The 20,247-nt window shown below is 56.7% G+C and overlaps 1 protein-coding gene across 6 annotated transcripts in view; it reads right to left on the reverse strand.

The window, feature by feature from the left end:
• Positions 1-229: 229 nt before the first annotated feature.
• Positions 230-20,247, reverse strand: part of APPL2 (adaptor protein, phosphotyrosine interacting with PH domain and leucine zipper 2) — a 50,614-nt gene continuing 30,596 nt past the window's right edge. The window contains exons 6-22 of one of the 6 annotated variants that reach the window (XR_016216998.1): positions 18,523-18,564; positions 18,279-18,337; positions 17,469-17,615; positions 16,521-16,603; positions 14,872-15,030; positions 13,607-13,795; positions 13,021-13,063; positions 12,879-12,935; positions 12,704-12,792; positions 9,742-9,900; positions 9,578-9,630; positions 7,038-7,376; positions 6,755-6,929; positions 3,227-3,263; positions 2,900-3,040; positions 2,192-2,239; positions 230-1,315 (exon numbers count right to left, since the gene is read on the reverse strand). Coding sequence is in view for 2 of the 6 variants with exons in the window: in XM_008257119.5 (XP_008255341.1) it covers positions 1,181-1,315; positions 2,192-2,239; positions 2,900-3,040; positions 3,227-3,263; positions 6,755-6,929; positions 9,578-9,630; positions 9,742-9,900; positions 12,704-12,792; positions 12,879-12,935; positions 13,021-13,063; positions 13,607-13,795; positions 14,872-15,030; positions 16,521-16,603; positions 17,469-17,615; positions 18,279-18,337; positions 18,523-18,564 (1,616 nt within the window). In the remaining 4 variants the exon portion in view is untranslated. Of the gene's footprint in view, positions 1,316-2,191; positions 2,240-2,899; positions 3,041-3,226; positions 3,264-6,754; positions 6,930-7,037; positions 7,377-9,577; positions 9,631-9,741; positions 9,901-12,703; positions 12,793-12,878; positions 12,936-13,020; positions 13,064-13,593; positions 13,796-14,871; positions 15,031-16,520; positions 16,604-17,468; positions 17,616-18,278; positions 18,338-18,522; positions 18,565-20,247 lie in introns of all 6 variants that reach the window. The other 5 variants (XR_016217000.1, XR_016217001.1, XR_016216999.1 and 2 more) reach the window with 5 other exon arrangements.

Genomic DNA, 20,247 nt, shown 5'->3' on the forward strand with positions numbered 1-20,247 from the left:
GGGAGGTGGGAGGCCTTGGGCTCAGCGCAGTGTCTGTGGTGGTGCATGTGTTGCAAGAGTAGATGTCACACAGACCCTGTGACACTGCCTGCTGTAGGTTTCAGAAGTTCGAAAATCTACTGTCTTCAAGTAACACTTTAAAAATTGTTAGCAGTGGGATCACATTCTCGTGTTGGAAAACTGATTTTAGTTTTCTTCCAGGGATATTCTAGAAATAGCCAGAACAAGAGACAGAATGGTAATTTTTATTGCTAGATTAAGTTATTACAAAGGTAATTACATAATTGTTGAAACTGATTACAGCTGAACACTGTACCAATTCATGATCATGCCACCTTTCATGGGTAGGAGGGATGGGGGAGGGCTAGGGTTCCTGGAACCAAAAGAATCAGGGTGAAAATGGGAACTTCATTCCAGGCTCCGCAGCCAGCCGCGCTTCAAGTGAGTTTTTAAACTAATTGGTCCCTTCCTTGAGGAGGGTCTGGCTCAGAAGAAACAGGAGCTGGTAGAGCTGCCCACGGCCACAGTGACCCAGCACTCAGAACCGTCCTATCTCGGACCTCACCTTGTGGATGCTGGTGCAGTGCGGTTCTGTGAAGGTGCGCAGCTGCCAGTCTTGCTGGTGCACGCTGCGTGGGACACTCCCCTAACCAGACCTGCGTCTACCAGAGCCGGGGCCTCGGGGCAGTGCCCAGCACCTGAGCGCACACAGCAGTGACTCAGTCCAATCAGGAGAGAAGCGGGACTATGAAGAGAGTTTCAGAATGACAGGCACTTAAAGCTCGTTAAGTGAAATACAAAAATAGATTATATTAATAGGAAATACTTAGTGCTTATCAAATTGTAAATCTAGACTTGCCATTTTAAAAAGGACACTGGAGATGACATTCAGATAAAGTGAACTATGCATTTTTCGTAAATTTCTTTCTGAGTGCTGAACAATGCAATCTAAGGAAGGACTCACCACGAAGCACCTAAATAGCATCTGTAGATGGGTAGCAAGGCTGCCAACCATCTCCAGTTTCCCTCTCGAGTCTCAGCACCCAGGCATCAAGAGGGCATGCCACCACCGACTGTCAGCATCCTGAACCCGGCTCAGTGTGCCTGTGTGTCAGAGAAGTTGAAAACTTCAGGGAGGGAGCCCTCCTTCCGCGGTGCTCATCCCCATGGGCGCAGCGAGCTAGGCTTCAGATTCTGCGCCTCTGTGTTCACTTGGGCCTCCGTCACTGTCGTCTTGTTGGTCGTTTAACAGTACGTATTTCCCATCATTGGTTAGTGGAACGGACAGCATTAATTTAGCCAGCGCCTCTGGATCCTGAAGTTAGGAGCATTTAAGAGGGAAAAAAGAAAGAGCTTAAGATGTACTTACTTACACCAGTCGGGCTGGCTTTCACTACATCGTGTGCTTTCACTGGGTCTCTGCTGCTCTGAGAAAACTTAACAGTACGCTATTTCTCCTGAACTCTAGGTTCTATAGCTAACGTAGAGTCATCTTGCGGAAGACAGTCCACAGAGCAGCTGTGAGAGCCTCAAAGGTAGGGCCCTTTAGAGAAAAGGTGCTGCCCTCACTTCCTGGACGCTGCTTGTCGTCCCTGTAAGCTGACCTGTGCTAGCCACTGGCCGACCACACTACTAAATTAAACTGAGAAGTCCAGTTCCCAGGTCACACTAGCCATGTTCAGCCTGCATATTACGTTCTGCAGCACGCTCTCCTGGACATGCTGACCGAGAAGGCCCCTGGGGCAGGTTCCCCCACTGCTCTTGTTCACTACAGGAAGCTCAGGGTTTTCTTACAGGAATTAGACTTTCAAAAATGTACTGAATGAACCAAAGACTGTTAGCTGCTGAAAGACATGGTCATCTGAGTCTTCCTTTCTAATTGGCTCCCAGGTGATGTCGAAGGGCTGGACTTGCTGCTCCTTCGATGCGCGAGGCCTCAGGGCACATGGGTGCTTGTCGCATCATTTAACTTGAAAGAGCAGAAGGGTAGCTAGGCTAGCGTGTGCGAGCAAGCAAGCAGAGTGGCAGCTGCTTACGGAAGAGCGAAGGGGAGCCAGCCGGTCAGAGTGGAGGGTTAAAACACAGACAGGAAATCCCAGGCTTAGCCAGCGTGTCTAGTGTCATCACGTTTCTCTTTGAGAGAAATGTATACAGACGCCTTTAGTTCAGTCAACACTAAAATGCACCTTACCTTCTGAACTTCAGTAATTTCTTTCCCCAAATTAATAGCGTAACATATCTGCAAGAAACAAGAACAGCATTTGGCACAGGTAGAAGAGGATCAAAAATTTTAGGAACAAATGTGATCTGGGGGTACAGTGAGGTCACTGCCCACATTTCCCTGGCAAGGCAGGACCTGGCTGCACAGACTCCTCCTGTGCGGGTCAGACCCGTCGGGCCCTGCTGACCCGAACACCTGCTGCCACACTGTATGCAACTCAGAGGACAATCTGGTGTCTACAACTTGTGATGGGGCATTTTTCTCCTAATTGGCTAATTGAATTCAGCCACTCAGTGTTCTTAAAACACAGTGGCAAGCAGTTACTGAAAGGAAGATTAATTTTGAATTCTAACTAGTGTTGTCACATTTTTCATACTAAACACAAAAACAGCTCAGATGGACTTTCCTGATGCCCTGTCCATTGATTTGCTGAGAGTATGCCCATGGTAATACTGTCACTTCATGATACCTGTATACTAAACGATTCTCGTGCCCTTAAAGGTCTGGCTCATTCACTCTGGTTGAAAGGTATTTTCCCACAGGGAGGTTTTTAATCCAATTCCTTCAGTGGGGGCCTGCCTGGGAGGCGCTGAGTCAGCAACTGGATCTTCAGGAGGGAAGTGCAGAAACCGCTTCGGCACAGCGGGGCCATGGGATTGAATATGAAAAAAACAAGACCTTTTCGCCTTCCGAGTTGCTTTCAAAAATGTATGTGCTCAGAGACTCTTCTCCCGTGGACTCAGGGTCGCGGACAGCAAAGCCGACCAGTCTCTTGTTTTCCTGGTGAGCCGCAAACTGCGTGACACTGGTGAGTTCAAACTGGAGGAGGGGAGGGGTAGAAATACACAGAAAAGGGGATTTTCTATGAAAATCCATGGAAAAGAGTGTACTGTTCATGGCAGTCATTAAATGTGCCAGGTACTAAGTGCCAAGCTTGTGTTTACAGCACATGCAAAGGTGACTTAAAGAGTAAACCACTAATGCGGATCCGGGTGAGGTACTTACGTTGGCCCTTGACACTTGAGTCTGAGGATCTATCAACCTGAAATTGTGAGAGAGCCATTATTTCATACGTGCTGGATAGACTTACACTCTTAGAAGACTCTGCAGAACTTCAGATGAACCCACACATACCCGCAGGCAGGAGAAAGGAGGCCTGTGTGAGGGGAGGCACGACAGACCCCTGTGACCCTCCCTGAACCTGCACAGTCCCGTTCAGGGTGCGGAGCAGGTGCTGGTGTGCCATGCTGAAGTGCCTGGCTCGTTTAAATAGCAAAATAAATTTAAAGAGCTACAGGGAGACAAACACAGAAGAGAGGTCTTCCATCAGCTGGTTCACTCCCTTTTTGGCTGCAATGGCCAGGACTGGGCCAGGCCAAAGCCAGGAGCCAGGAACTTCATCCGGGTCGCCCACGTGGGTGGCAAGAGCCCAAACCCGTGGCCATCTTCCACGGCTCTTCCCAAGCCGTTAGCAGGAAGCTGGATTGGAAAGGAAGCAGCCAGGACAGAACCGGCGCCTGTATGGGATGCCAGCATTCCAGGCAGTGGCTTTACTCGATATACCAGAACGCTGGTCCCCTTGACCCCACTCTTCATTTCAGCTTTCTGCTAATGCGGCAGCAGGCGATAGCCCTGCCACGTGTGTGGAAGACCCAGCTGGAGAACCAGGCTCCTGGCTGTGGCCTGGCCTGGCCCTGGCTGTTGCAGGCACTTGGGGAGTGAACCAGTGCATGAGAGCTCTGCCTCTCAAAGAACTGAAGAGCAGGCATGCTAGCTCGGGGCGTTCATAGGGAAGATGACACAGCAACAGAGGTCCCTTCACAGTGTTCTGGTGCTTATTCAGAAGAGGCATCATCATTTCAGTAGTCTGCTGTGTAAGTGGATGAGTCGTTACACCACCTCCTTTCCGTAGCACTTATTGAGTACCTTCATTCTCCTGAAGTACTGAATCAGCTTTCTCCAACTTACATCCAAAATTACTCCTGTATCCATATATATGTGTAAGTGCAATGTTTAATTTCAAGAAAGTATTCTAGAATAGATTCTTGAACAATAATATGTTAAACTTCATCTAATAGGCTGATGTATCTTGTAAAATAGGTTATGGCAGAGAATTCATTGCTCTCAAATACATATATATAGATAGATAGATATAGACTTATTTCTACTTGTGTTAGAACTGACGTGGTGCTAACATGTAAATGATCAAGTGCTGCCTTATACATGGTTGATAAAACACGGTTATAATCCCACTTCATGGAACGGCCAGGCCAGGCATCTGTACTGCTAAGACTGGCGGTTCCTGGTCACCCAGGGCTGGGTGGGTGCAGGGGTCTTCCTGGGGCAGCACAATCTCCTGAACTCAGTTGCGCTGGTGGCTGCACGATGTACTGTGGGGAAAAGTGACTCAAACCGCACACGTGAGGCGGGTGGACTGTAGGGCACGGGGACTGCATCCTGGTGGAACTCGGCCCTCCAAGCACGCGGCTGTCCCAGCACAGGGCTCAGGAGCTCCTCACGCGATCCTGCGCTGTGGCGCTGCCCCCCTACACTGCAGACGGGTGGCTGAGACCCTCACTGGGGAGGTCACAGAGGCTGTAAGCTTTATGTTCCTTTTCCTGCGATTGAATAAACAGTTTCCCTAAAGGGGGACTTTTTAATCTCAGAGCACGTGAGTCCACTGACGGCATGTGCCAGTGTGAACTACATCCTGGAGAACTTCCCATCACTGCATTCCTGACTGTAGCCGGAACCTTCCCGTCACCCTGAGAGGACCCTCCCCACTGAGCAGTCGCTCCTCATTCCCGCCTGCTCCTCGTCTCTGGCATCCTCTAGTCCTTCAGTCAGCCGATTACCTACCCTGGGCAGGTCACAAGAACACAGCCACACAGGTCGGGGCTTTCCACATCTTGCGTCTTCCCCTTAGCAGGGGCCTGGACACTCCCCCATACCCTAGCGTGCATCAGCACTTTGCTGCTGTTTTTAAGCTGTGTAACACTGTGGTCTGTGTGGATACCACGTTCTGTTTATCCATTCATTTGCTGTTGGACATCTGGATCATTTGTTGAACACCTAGTTTTAAAAATTATTTACTTATTTGAGAGGCAGAGGCAGACAGAGAGGCCTTCCATCTGCTGGTTCACCCCCCAAATGGCTGGAGCTGAGGCAAGCTGAAGCCAGAAGCTTCTTCCAGGTCACCCATGCAAGTGCAAGGCCCCAAGGACCTGGGCCATCTCCTACTGCTTTCCCAGGTCATAGCAGAGAGCTGGATCGGAAGTGGAGCAGCTGGGACTAGAGCCAGTGCCCATATGGGATGCTGGCTCTACAGGTGGAGGCTTTACCCCTATGCCACAGTGCCAGCCCTGAACACTGTTTTTAATTACTTTGGGTATCCACTTGGGTAGAGAATTCTATAGTAATTTTACACTTACGGAGTAACTTCCAAACTATTTTCAAAAGCTGCTAAGCCAGTTTACACTCAGTGCCCCCCCCCCCCTTTTGACAGGCAGAGTGGACAGAGAGAGAGAGACAGAGAGAAAGGTCTTCTCTGTTCACCCTCCAACGGCCGCTATGGCCAGTGCACCGCGCTGATCCGAAGCCAGGAGCCAGGTACTTTTCCTGGTCTCCCATGGGGTGCAGGGCCCAAGCACTTGGGCCATCCTCCACTGCACTCCCTGGCCACAGCAGAGAGCTGGCCTGGAAGAGGGGCAACTGGGACAGAATCCGGCGCCCCGACCGGGACTAGAACCCGGTGTGCCGGCGCCGCAAGGCAGAGGATTAGCCTAGTGAGCCGCGGCGCCGGCCCCCAATTTCTTCACACATTGCTAAACTTGCCTTTTTCTGTTTAAACTATAACCAGTGAGTGTCATGAGTATCTCACTGTGGTCCTGGGTTTGCATTTTCCCCGTGACACTCAGCATCTCCTCACGTGCTTCCTGGCCACTTGGATGTCTTTGGAGAAATGTCTCTTCAGCTCCTTTGCCCGTCTTCCAACCAGGCTGCCCTTCGCTGAGTTTTAAAGCTCTTTACATATATACCCTGAGTATCACCAGATCCTCCTCAGACCGTTCTGTGGGTGGTTTTCCCAGTTTTTTGGATAGTATGTGCTGTGGTTGTTCAGTCCTCTTACAGATTTGAAGACTCTCAAAATAAAAAAAGGAAAATACGTATTGCTTCCAGGGCTGGCGTTGCAGTGCAGCGGGTCACGCGGCATCCTGTACTGAAGCATGGGTTTGAGTTCTGGCTGCTCTGCTTTGGATCCAACTCAGAGCAGCAGAAGATGGCCCAAGCACTGGTCCTCTGTCTCACATGGGGGGCCATTTGGGGAGTGAACCACTGAATGGATGATCTCTCTGCCTTTCTAAGTACACAGATCTTAGGAACAACTATACATGGATTCCAAGGTGTTTTTTACACATCTTGGGGTTGGTGCTGTGGCACAGGAGGCTGAGCCTCTGCCGGTAGCTCCAGTTCCAGTCCCAGCTGCCCCCTTCTGATCCACGTATGCCCAGGGAGGCGTGAGGGTGAACGTACCTCAGGGCCTGGCTCGTGACCACCAGGTGCGACTCCGTCGTGCGGAAGATGTTGTGAATGGCGCGGGCGGCCAGGACTTGTCTCATGGCCTCGTAAATCACTGCGGTCGTGCTGTCTGTCTTAACTGCCATCGAGCCCAAGAACCGAACTACGAACATCTGCTGCAGCAGGGAATCTGCAAGAGAAGAGGTTCAGCTCAGGGTCACGTCCGCTTCCAGCCCGCGGCGGCGGCCAAGAGCTAGGGGCGCGGGGCCCGGCTGGCTCCCCGTGGAGGCCTTCCTACCCAGGGTCTCAGCGCTCCGACCCGGGAGCCCGACGCTGCCACTTCTCCGAATGTTCCGCCTGCATCCTGTTGCTGTGGTGGAAACCGCCTCATAGAAGCCGAGTTACTGGTACCACCCAGTGTCCTCCTGGCACTGCACGTGGTGACCGTGGACACAGTCACCTTTCCTTCGAAAGTGCGCGTGACCCAGCAGGTAGCAGGGAATAAACCGCGTCGGCCCACGGGTGCTGTCCTCTTATGGAAGATCACTGACTTGCAGGAAACAAAGGCGCGGTGTTTTCACTCAATTCCAGTGCCACGGTCACGACTGAAGGCAGCTGGCATCAACTGGTGGAGAGCCTGAGAGCGCAAGCCACAGCCGTTTGCTTGTGGCGTGCACTGAGCTGTCGCGGCGAGCGCCACTGGGAGGTCGGGAAGATGTGGACAAGGCCGCAGCTGCTGCTGTGACATCAGTCATTCCCCAACACTGCCAACCGAGAAGCCTCCCTTTCTCTACTCTTACCCCGAAACACCTCCAAGCTTAAACACAGTGCAGGAAACTGAGCGGTACACACTCTAAATGGACACTCATGCACGTCTCTGTACGGACGGTTTACGGTACAAACTGAAAAGTAGGCTGGATCCAAGGGGAGAGCGCCAGACGCGAGGCCCAGCCTGTAATATCGCACACACAGTCTCCCAACAGAACGGCAACTCTCAAGTCCTGCTTCCGGTGCAGCCTCGTTCCCAGGCACCCTCAGCTCCCAGCGTGAGGCCACGTTACCGTGAGGTCTCCCTAGCACTCGCAGTGACTAAAATCCCCGCCTTGGCTCAGCATCTGCTCAGCTGAGTGGAAGGTTAGGGTCAGCCCCACCGGGTGTGTTCTCAAGCACACTCTAAGAGTGGAAACCCACAAGATAAAAACAGGACTCTAAAGAGACTAATTTATCTGGCAGGTGCTATGGCACAGACCAAGTTGCCACCTGTGACAAACCACACCCCACAGTGGAACACCAATTGAGTCCTCGCTACTCTGCTGTCAACCAACTTCCTGCTAATGCACCTGGTGGCGGGGGCAGCAGATGGTGGCCCAAGTACTTAGGTCCCTGCCACCCACATGGGAGACCCAGATGGAGCTCCAGGGTCCTGGCTGTGGCCTGGCCCAGCCCCAGCTGCTGCAGGTTACTTGGGGAGTGAATCAGCGATGAACGACAGAGGCTCCTCTCTCCCTCTGTCACTCTGCCTTTCAGGTAAATAAACTTCAGTCTTTTAAAAATATATCATTTATTCAGGTCACCTTACAATTCAAGAATGAATTATTTATCCTTATGGTTTCTGAAATAAAATAACCAAGGTTAGACTTCGAGGTGACCTTTTTTAACAAGAATGTGCTATTTTGCAGCATTTCTGTGCAGGAGCTACAGATGGGTGCTGCAACAGCTGAGCATTGTGACACAGGTTAAGCTGCCACCTGCGACACCGGCATCCCATATGGGCACCAGTTCATGTCCCAGCTGCTCCACTTCTGATCTAACTCCCTTGTAGCCTGGGAAAGCAGCAGAAGGTACTGCCACCCATGTGGGAGACCCGGATGAAGCTTGTGGCTCCTGGCGTTGGCCTGGCTCAGCCCTGGCCATTGTGGCCATCTGGGGAGTGAACCAGTGGATGGAAAATATCCCCCACCCCAGTAATATGGACTTTCAAAAAAAAAAATCTTAAAAAAAAAAAAAAGGCTGAAATCTTCATACTGCCCCTCAGTTTTTAAGCAAGACTGGCCCTTACCACCCATGTCCTGCTAGACTTACAATTTTGATTCATACTCTACATCAGAGCTCACTCAAACATGACTTCCCAGCTCACGTCAGAGGCCTTGTCAGGTCAGGCAGTGTGGCACAGTGGGTAATGCCGCCGCTTAGGACAGTCCACATCCCACACTGGAGCGCCAGTCTGAGTCCCAACCACTTTCCTTCCAATCTAGCTCCCCGTCAATACAAACCCTGAGCAGCTGATGGCTCAAGTACTGAGTTCTTTTTTTTTTTTTTTTTGACAGGCAGAGTGGACAGTGAGAGAGAGAGACAGAGAGAGAAAGGTCTTCCTTTGCCGTTGGTTCACCCTCCAATGGCCGCCGCTGCAGCCGGCGCACCGCGCTGATCCGATGGCAGGAGCCAGGATCCAGGTGCTTTTCCTGGTCTCCCATGGGGTGCAGGGCCCAAGCACCTGGGCCATCCTCCACTGCACTCCCTGGCCATAGCAGAGAGCTGGCCTGGAAGAGGGGCAACCGGGACAGAATCCGGCGCCCCGACCGGGACTAGAACCCGGTGTGCCGGCACCGGCCTCAAGTACTGAGTTCTGACCACCTGTGCGGGAGGCCGGGCCAGAGTTCCAGGCTGCTAGCTTCAACCAGTGGATAGAAGGTTTCTCTGCCTCCCGCCACCCTCCCTCTACCCAGAAGCCCTCTGCCTTTCAAAGGAATAAATACTCTGGAGCAACTACTGAAAATAAAAATGGACCTTGTCATTGTGTACAGAGGAGAGAGTAAGCACATCCAACCAGCCACGCACCTTCTGCTTCTGGAAATGATCCGTCCTCAGTTTCCCCGAAAGGATTGACCCGCCTAGGGGAGGAGCCAGAGTTAGAGAATCCTGACAGCGCCCGCAGTGTGGGTGGGCCGCAGCCACATCAAGTTCACTTTCTTTCCTCCCAGAGAACCTCCCTTCGCCCATACCTGCTCCCTCTGTTCTGATCAAGGAATTCCGTAGCGGGGAGGACAATGTCAAACTGGATGGGTGTCCCGGGGGCTATCAGCTCCTCCGTGTCAGTTACACCGACTGTTGCGTTGGGAATGAGCCTGGCACTTTCCATCTCTGAATTGGTCAGGTTCTGGCTGGCGTACAAGACAAAAAGGAAAAACGAATACATTTACTCGCAATCCAGTGACCACTTGCTTAATGCTGACGTCACCTTTAAGAACGACTTATGTTCATCTACTTGAAAGGCAGAGCGACAGAGAGGAACGCTCCACCGCTGCTTCACTCTCCACATGCCCGCAACAGCCAGAGCCCTGGAACTCCACGGGGCTTCCCTTGGAGGTGGCAGAGGCTCAAACACTGGAGCCTCGCCCGCTGTCTCCCAGCATGCATCAGCAGGGAGCTGGATCAGACACTGGGCAGCCAGGACTCGACCTGGCACCCTGACTGGGATGCAGGCGTCCTAAGCCGTGTCTCAACCTACCGCCCCACACCACCTGCCCAGGTGTGGCTTACGTACAGAACCATGATGAAGATTTCACTCTCTCAGGCTGTTATCCAAAGAAAACTGCCCAACCCGCATATCCTTTGTAACCCTTCAGCTCTGCCCATTGCCTCCGTGCTTGGCTCCCAGCGCTGTGCCGGGAGTTACACCCCACTGGTCTTCCGCTGGGACGCTCCCCGGGGCAGGTGTTAGGAGGCAGGGCTTCAAGTGGCATTTATTACTTGGCACATTAGCAGGCACTCAGGAACGCTCACTGAGCAAAGAAAACATCTGGGCTTGACATGTAACCACAACCCAGCTCGGGTTTCTGGAAAGCCGCCCTTGCCAGGCCCGGAACGCCCCCTGCACTGAGCTGCTGCCTCAGCTCCCCGGGACGTCAACCCCCAGCTCAGATCCGGCTCACCTGCCGCCCTGGACCTCGCCCCTCCTCGGAACGCCTGACACGCCTGGCTACCGAGACCATTTGGGGAGTGAACCAAAGATGGAAGACTTTCTCTCTCTCTCTCAGCCTCTGCCTCTGCCTCTCTGTAACTCCGCCTTTCTAATAAATAAATCTTTTATTTTTTTTATTTTTTTATTTTATTGACAGGCAGAGTGGACAGTGAGAGAGAGAGACAGAGAGAAAGGTCTTCGTTTTGCCGTTGGTTCACCCTCCAATGGCCGCTGCGCACCGCGCTGATCCGATGGCAGGAGCCAGGTGCTTCTCCTGGTCTCCCATGGGGTGCTGGGCCCAAGCACTTGGGCCATCCTCCACTGCACTCCCGGGCCACAGCAGAGAGCTGGCCTGGAAGAGGGGCAACCGGGACAGAATCCGGCGCCCCAACCGGGACTAGAACCCGGTGTGCTGGTGCCGCAAGGCGGAGGATTAGCCTAGTGAGCCGTGGCACCGGCCTAATAAATAAATCTTTAAAAAGAAAAATGGTTCATGGAGAAGAATCTACACATGGGTTCCAAAGTTAAACAGCAAATTTCCCTTTGAATTCCATTTTTATAAACATTTGGAAGCAGGCACGCGGTGCCTTCCTTAGGGTCCCCTGGTCAGCCTGCCATGCGTGTCAGCTGCGTGCCCCGAGCAGCGCAAGGAGCCGTCTCCCCTCACCTGCCGCCTCTCGGCCACTCTGACGGCCTTCGGGGTCTCAGGTTCTATTTCACAGCTACGACGATGGCGACGCCCCTCCCCAGTTCATCCACGTGGTGCCACACAACGCTCTTTCTAAACTTGGACCTGAGCGCCACTCCTCTCAAAGCACTCAGTTCTGCTCCCTGCCTCACAGGCCAGCAGGAAGCCCCGGTCTTCCACAGGCACTCACCCCTGTTTCCTGCCCAGTGCCGGGGCAGGATCATGGGCGGCAGGCCATGGGAGCACCCCAGGCTTCCCCGTGCCTTTCTCTAGAGCCGTGTGTGAGAACGCTGCACGGGGTTCCTCCCGCCAGGCCACGGAAGGATGGGCTCCAGGCGGTCACAACTTAATCTACCTTTGATGCCACACTGCCTTGGTGTCCCAAGGACAGCCCTCTCCTGTCTACCCGAGTTCTGAGAAGGCGTCCTCAGGCAGCATGGATGCAAATGCAAGGCGGCACGCAGGAAAATGTTCACCACAATCGGGACCAAATGAAGGAGGGGAGACAGCCTCAAAGTGGACGCCAGCAGTAAGATGTGGAATAGTATGTAGGCACTTAAAGGAACAATTACGAAAAACGAAGGGGCCGGCGCTGTGGCGTAGCAGGTAAAGCTGCAGCCTGCAGGTCTGGCATCCCATATGGGCGCCACTTCGAGTCCCGGCTGCTCCACTTCCAATCCAGCTCCCTGCTATGGCCTTGAAAAGCAGCAGCAGATGGCCCCTGCACCTGCATGGGAGACCTGGAAGACGCTTCTGGCTTCAGATTGGTGCAGCTCCAACTGTTGCGGCCAACTGGGGAGTGAACCAGCGGATGGAAGACCTCTCTCTACCTCTCCTTCTCTGTGTAATTCTGACTTTCAAAAATAAAATAAATCTTCAAAAAGAAGAAAAACCTAAAAATATTTTAAATATGTGGACATGCAAAACAAACACACACACACACACACGCACGCACACACGGCAGTGCCAGCGTGCGGGTGAGGCCTGCACAGCGACATGGGCATGCGAGGCCACTTGTTTCTTGTTCTGAAAACAGTCTGGGCTTGGCCGTGGCTGGGACACCCTGAGTGGTGCGGGCGGGTGGGCGGCCAGGAGGCCGACGCTGGGCACGTGTGAATCCCAGCTCCCCCCAGCTCATCTGCAGTGTGAATATGGGCGCGACCCCGAGTCTTTCCCAGCCGCGGTTCCCCTGCTGTAACATGGCGCTGAATGGCACGCTGCGGGGCTGTGAGGAACACACAGCCAGGCACGTCCGACCCCTAACCCCCGGCCTTCGCTGGCCCCACCACAGCCGGCGTCCCTGTCCTCCAGTTACCTGGTGCACGGGCTCTCTTGCTTTCTCCCCAGACTTGTAATGGGAGTCACCGCTTGGAGGGCCGTCTGGTTGAGCTTGATGGCGACTGCCTGAAACACACAGGGGATGGCTCAGTCCAGGAGCGGCCGAGACCGGCCCTGGCGACCGAGCCCTGGGCACAGGTGCACGGGGTTACCTCCGGGTTGTCCGTCAGGTAGATCTGCCTGGAGATGTTGTTTATTGCACAGATCCACTGGAGAGGGCGGGGCAAAAACAACGACACAGTTAGTCTCCAAGTCGCCCGCCGCGGCGGCCAAGAGAGAGGAGCGGAGCCTCACCTCGTCGTTCTCCTTCCTGCTCTCGGCCTGCAGGATAATCGCCCTGGAAGGAAACACACCCACGTCAGGGCCTCCTGGGCCATGCGCACGCTCCAGGACTATGCTAGAAAAACAGAGCCCAGCAGGGCGCGGGGGGGAAGGGCCGGGAGGGCGGTCTGTCCTCAGATCCCAGCTTCCTCTACGGAGCATGGGGCAGGCTCATGGTGTGGCTCGAGGCTGCCAGTTCTCAGAGCCCTGCCTCTGCGGGGAGCTGCGATCCTGCTGTGGGGGCGCACTGCTCCCGCCGCCTCACCCCGCCCACCGGAAACCAACAGCAGGGCTCGCTCAGACACAGCCGGAAGCCAGAGCTTCGCTTTCTAACCCTCGTAGGTCTCCTCCCGAGACCCAGGCAGATCCCCAGCAGGGCTCCCGGGATAAGGCAGCTGCTCCCCACGTGGCCACGATGCTCATCCACAGAGAACGCAAACCTCGTCCCCAACAGGCCAATAAAACCCCGGACGGCGGGGACACAGGGAGGCGCGAGGCAGCACATGGCAGGGGCGGAGCCAACCCCCGTGTTCTCCCAAATGAAACCTGCGAGGCGTACGATTTCCCGTTGGGCGTGGTGATCTGGAAGCAGTAGCGGCGGTCTTCGCAGTCCACGGCCATCACGGAGCAGTTGTCCAGGTCCTGGATCAGGCCCCCGGCCACGGCTCCGCGCGGCTGACACATGAGGTTCCCGCCTTGCGTGAAGAAGTACAGCCTCTCCCAGGTGGTGGTGACCAGCCCCGTCTTGCTATACGGATTGTGTGCGAGAGCCCGTCAGGGCTGGGGAACCTCCGAGCCCTCTGCCCCCGAGGGGCCTGGGGCGGTTTAGAAACCACCTTTCCTTCTGTTAGGGCAAAACTGCTCAGCAAGTCACTCGGTGAAAGGAGAGCAGCAGAGTCTGACCCAGCTGGGGTCACCTGGGAGGCCGTGGGCTCTGCTCACGAGGGACACGCCAGGCCCAACCCCCGCCACCTGGGCGTCCACCAGCACGGCGCGGGTGGCTCCTCCAGGACCTCACGAAGCGACACTGCTCTAAACCCAGGGCACCAGGCCCGCTCGCCCCACACCCCCGCTCCTGGGGCTCCCGTCACACCAGGGTCTGCTCCCCCTGGACGCTGGTCTGGTTTGCGGGCTGCGCACGAGGAAAAGCCGCTCCTGGGGAGCACGGCCAGGCCCCGCGGGGCTCCGCCTCCCCACAGCCCTCTCGGGGATGTCAGCTGTGGTCTGCACGCGTTACAGACCCTCAGGGACGCCACCCACCACGAAACCAGCTGCAGCTCCTCTTCATACACCCTCTCCTTTGGGGATGGCAAACACGGACACAGGCCGAGTCTCCCTTACCCGAAACGCTCGGAACCGTAAGTGCTCAGGACCCGGGGTTTCTCGGATTCTGGAACACCTGCACAGACCTGACCTGGGGAGGATCCCTAATCCACGTCTGCGTTGACAGCGTTCTCTCATTGCCCTTAGCAGCAAAAACGCACACTGGAAACCCCAGGTGTCCAATGTGGGACTCAATCTGTATAGGCCTGGCTCTAAAAGCCCCTCCCCCAGTGCCTGCCTCCGGGGCGGGTCCCTGGCACGTGCCCACCCTGCTGGCGGTGGGGGGCAGCACAGAGGCAGGGCAGTAGCCGCCAAGGGTCTCCGAGGATGACAGTCAACGAGGCCGCGGTGAGCGGAGTCCGCCACCCCGGGCAGCGGGGGCCGGGCCGCAGGTGGAAGGGGTGCTGTGCGGTCCCAGCCCGCCCGCCGTCAGCCTGCTGGCCTGCTTTGCAGCTGTGCCCCGGGAAACAGCTCTGGGGGAAGCGGGCCCCGCGTCCTCACTTTCTCAGGTTGAGGTAGCCGGCCTTCTGGATGAGGGTCCTGTTGACCTGCGGGGCCGCCGCGTCGAAGTCCGGAGTGTAGACGGACTCGTCCACGGAAAGCAGCTCCTGCTGGGCCACCCGCATCTTCTCCGCTTCCGCTTCCAGCTCCACCTGAATGCTTAGGACGGAAGGGGTCTGTCCAGCGCCCGTCCCTGACGACGGGCAGGAGAGCCGCCGCCCCGCCCCGGCTTCCTGCCTTACAAACCGGGCCGCCAGCCCCCGGCTGCTCCCTGAATGCCGGGGGTCCGAGTACTGCAAGTGCTCACGGACTGCTGGTGAAAACCAAGCACAGAGGTGCTGGCGCTGTGGTGCAGGGGCTAAGGCACAGCCTGCGAGGCCAGCATCCCGTACCGCAGCAGCCACTCCGCTTCCGAGCCAGCTCCCTGCCAGTGTGGCGGAAGAGGCAGAAGTGCGTGGGCCCTGCACCCACGAGGGAGGCCAGGATGGAGTTCCTGGCTCCTGGCTTCAATGGGCCCAGACCTGGCTGTTGTGGCCATGTGGAGAAGGAACCAGTGGGAGGATGGAAGATCTATCACTCTGCCTTTCAAATAAATAAAATTTACAAATCTTAAGCAAAACACGCCAGAACATAAGGAATACCAGGAGGCTCTGCCTGAGCCCGAGACACAGTTTTGCTGCTGACACGCTTCCCCCTCGGAACCCTGGATCCATATTTTAGCACAGCGGCCGTGTGCACAGCGGCCGTGACAATGCCACAGAGGCAAGGATGCGACAGCAGCCATTCTGCCTGCCCTCTGTTTAGGCAGGAAAGGGTCGCCGCAGACAGGACCGGAAGTGCAGCAGCAAAGCCAAGGCAGCGCTTGCCCTTTCACAACCGCCAGAAGCCGCCCCGAGACCGCCTGCGCCCGCTGGCCAGGAACCACCCACAGGAGCTCGGCGGGCTGACGTCCAGGCTGTGGAACGCTGGTCCCTGGCTTCCACGCGCACCCGGACATCCGGGAGCCTTAGCTGGAAACAGCAGCCGCCCTTCTGCCACGAAGTGAGGTCTCCCCACGCTACCCCACCGCGCAGACGGCGTGGGCACGCAGTCCCGGGAGCACGGCCCGCCCACTGCAGAGGCCAGCTCTAGAGCAGGCGCGCCACGATCCCCTGTGTCACATGTGGAGGGAGCACATGACAGCTGCTCACATCGGGGGGCCGGGGCCAGCGGGTCCTCGGGAGTGAAGAGAACCTACGCCTGGACACCACTCCCCTCCTGTGTGCCACGGCCGGGGGCGAGCAGTCAAGCTAGGATGACCTGGGCCTCTGCCACTCGAGTGCGACGGCCAGGGAGGCCACCGACCGGTGACCTTATGACGGGCAAGTGGAGACCAGACCTCCCTCATCGGCTCTACCTGCTCATCGCTGCCAAGGCCGGGGAAACAGATAAACAGTACGGGATGAGGTGGGGACCCGTGGGTGGGGCTCTGGGCCTCAGTGGGACAGAACCCCGAGGGAGGACCTGAGGGCTACGAAGTGGTGACAGCATTGCAGGGTGGGCAGGGGCGGGGACCCCGTGTGGTCGGAAGCACTGATCGGAATCCGCAGATCGGGATTCGGTGGGAAAGGCGAAAGGCACCCAAGACCCCACCCAGGATGCAGCGTTACCTTCGCACCATATCTGCGACAGAGGACAGGAAGTCGTCCATACTTTTGGAAAACATCTCTGCTCCCTTCTTAAAGTAGTTGATCTGAAAGACCGGAAATACTGAAGTCACCCAGGGAGGAGCAGCACTGAACGCACACGCCGCGAGGCTGACGGCGCAGAGGCAGCCCGTGGGCGACCGGGCCCTCCTCGCCCGGCGCACTTGGGCCTGTAGCCTCCCCGTGCGGTCCCCACCACAGCGGCCGAGGGCGACCCCGCAGCCTCCCCGCGCGGTCCCCACCACAGCGGCCGAGGGCGACCCCGCAGCCTCCCCGCGCGGTCCCCACCACAGCGGCCGAGGGCGACCCCGCAGCCTCCCCGCGCGGTCCCCACCACAGCGGCCGAGGGCGACCCTGCAGCCTCCCCGCGCGGTCCCCACCACAGCGGCCGAGGGCGACCCTGCAGCCTCCCCGCGCGGTCCCCACCACAGCGGCCGAGGGCGACCCTGCAGCCTCCCCGCGCGGTCCCCACCACAGCGGCTGAGGGCGACCCTGCAGCCTCCCTGCGCGGTCCCCACCACAGCGGCCGAGGGCGACCCTGTAGCGAGTCCTAGGTGCACCTGTGCAGTGGGGAGGTGAGGCCTGGCTGCCCTGCTGATGGCGTGCAAGCAGACCCAGCCTGCAACCTTGCGTCCCACCCAGGTGGTGAGCTTCTGTCGGGCAAAGTGGAGCAGGCCTGGCTTTTCAGGGCCACGCAGGCTCTTCCCAGGGGAGCTGGGGATCCAGGCCATCACTTCCCGAACACTCAGCCCGACCGGTCCGGCTGAGGATGATCCGGCCCTCCTGGCAGCTCTCCAGGTGTGGGAGCCCAGGAAGCTGCCCGAGAGGCTGTGCCTGTCTCTCTAGGACAACGTCCAGTTTCCCCCAGACCGCAGTCACCGGCTACGTTCTCTCCCCGGAGGCGGGCCCTACCTGTCCATGGGCGAAGCCGATCATGGGCTCCATCATGGCCATCCGCTTGCGGTACTGCAGCGCGTTGAGGGCGCAGTAGTACTGCAGCGACGACAGGTGCTGCTTACGCCGGGCGGCCGCCACCTCCTTGCCAACCTCGGTCTTCACCTGCGGAACGGGCGCAAGGAGAACCGCAGGCGCCTGAGGGCAGCGACTCCGAAACACAGCTGCTGACCACTCGGTGACCGACACAGTAACTAAGAAGGTTCCACCACGGCGGAAAAGGAATCAACTGAAAATACCGAGGAGCCAGAGCTCGGGGCTCGCGAGGCTGCGCCGACTTCCCCGGGAGCAGCGCCCAGGGCCACGGCCTTTAGGTAAACAGGGCACAGGCCCCGAGGGCCACAGACGTTTCGGTTCACTCGTGAGATTCTACCCCATGCATGGCATAGAGGGTTCCACAGCCTAAGAAGTGCTGTCACGCAGGTACAACGTCCCACGCAGGCCAACAGTCGCCTTCACCAAAGCTGCAGAGCGCAGGGGTGCGGCCCGAGTCAGCAGCCGGGCTCGGAGCTCTGGGCCCTGGCCGTGAGTCACGCACACCGCCCCTCACTGTGACAAGGTTTCACCTCGGCTCCCTGCTGGCACTGAATAGGCCAGTTTGGGAAGCTGCGAGACAGAAGTGGGGTCTACTTTTGAGTTGTGGCATCAATCATTTAAAGTCCATGTGCAAGAGAAAGGAAGACATTCACCAACTGCTGTTCATGGCAGAAACTCACGGAACGAAGGCCCAGCAGGAGCCTGAGAGAACGAGGGGAAAAGTGTGCTCACCTTCTCATTCTCCTTCTTCTTGGGCAGCCTGCTGTACTTGGCCATCGCGAGGTCGTGCTCTAGAAACAGACAGCAGAGCACCGGGAGGGGTGAGGGGGAGGGGTGAGGGGTGAGGGGTGAGGGGTGAGGGGTGAGGGGTGAGGGGCGAGGGGCGAGGGGTGAAGGGGAGGGGGAGGGCACGCATCCCACGTCTCCGCCCCCATGCTCGCTAACTCTGGCCGCAGGAATGGAGGACGATGCCTACCGTTGCTGGCGAGTCCAAAAAGATCCTTTAAAGTGCTTACTTCTGAACAAGAGAAAAGAAAACACTTAGAGCGCAGACACACAAACATGGCAGCTCGGAGCCCTGCCCACCCACGGAGCTAGGAGCATGAAGCCAAGAGTCCGTGCGGAGGACGGAGGCCCTGCCAGCACCCTCGGTGCTCCTCACGGGGCCTGGCTGGAACCCCGGTCCCCCTGGAAGCAGCGGCTGTAGCTGCACCCCACTCCCGGCAACCCTGATGACTCGGCCCGCCCCTCCGCTCTATATCTGTGGTGAGGGGACCCCGGTGACACGGGCGAGACAGCGTGGTGGCCAGGGACTCGTCACGAGACCTGGAGCGCACACTTAAGCTCTGACTGTGGAGCTGCGAAGATCTGTGTCTTAGTAAGTCTTTCCTTAATGACACCGGAGTCGGCACTACACCCAGAACTGAGGCTTCCTGGCGTTGCAATCTTCATCTCGAATTCGAGTCACCACTGGACAAGCGGTGCTGCATCCATGAACACCTGTTGCAATCTGGTGCAGTGTACTTGCAACAAACCAACACCAGCACCTCTTACCCCATAGGGGTGCTGCACTCACCACCACAAAGTTGGCTTACCCAAGTTCAAGACCAAAACCAAAGTCACCGAGCACACGACCGGCCAAGACGGAAAACCTAAAGCACAGACAGTCCGTCGTGACTGTCCAAGCAAAGCACCTCATGTTTTCTGTGACGTTCAGGTGTTTTTCAATTTGCCGCCAAGCTGCCATGCTTTTAAATTCCTCTACCCATGCCCTCCCCCTGACCGTGTCACTCTGCCTTTCAAATACACAAATATTTTAACCACGGCGGGGGGCTGCTTGCGATCTCATATCGGAGTGCTGGTCTCAGTCCCAGTCACTAAGCTTCCGATCCAGCTCCCTGCAAAGGTGCACAAAGGTGCCCCTGCCTCCCACGTGGGAGACCCGATATGGCTTCAGCTCCTGTCTTCCGCATGGCCCAGCCCTGTGGTTGTAGCCCTTTGGGGAGTGAGCCAGTGGACTGAAGATCTCTCTGACACCCTGCCTTTCAAGTAAGTAAATCTTAAAAAACCAACCAACAAACAAAAACCCTCCTATTCACCACATCCCCCCCTTCTGCCTTCAGGCTGCTTCCCACCTTGCTTCCACTTCTTCGCTTCTACCTTTTACTTCCTCCTGAAGCAGACTTTCTGATTCTCTGCCTATTGAACAACTTCGTTAAGATTTCCCACAGGGGCGGGTGCTGTGGCACCGCGGCTGCTGCTCGGACGGCCAGAGCCCCCGGCACAGTGCCTCCTCGCGCCCCGCTCCTCCGCTCCAGATCCAGCGTCCTGCTACTGCGCACCATGGGAGGCGGCAGATGGTGGCTCGAGTACTTGGGTCCCTGCCACCCAATGGGAGACCAGGACCGAGTTCCAGGCTTCTGGCTACTGCAGACATCTGGGAAGTGAACCAGCCCCGGAAGATCCATTTGTCTCTTTGTATCTTTCTGTCTCCCTGCCTCTCAAGTAAAATGAACCAGAAGTCTTTACAAACACGTCCCTGCCATTCTCTTGGCTCAGATGGTCGCTCGCATGGGGTACACGGAGCAAAGGGGTGAAAGCGAGGAGCTGGCCCCGTGCAGCAGGGCGCGTGCCAGGCTCACGGCGGCCTGGGGCTCACTCGGGGTGGACTCGGCCCAACACCTCACACGTGAGACTGGCG

The sequence above is a fragment of the Oryctolagus cuniculus genome, chromosome 11 (genome assembly GCF_051225735.1).
Source record: "Oryctolagus cuniculus isolate XC-2025 breed Fujian yellow rabbit chromosome 11, ASM5122573v1, whole genome shotgun sequence".
Classification (NCBI taxonomy): Eukaryota; Metazoa; Chordata; class Mammalia; order Lagomorpha; family Leporidae; genus Oryctolagus; species Oryctolagus cuniculus.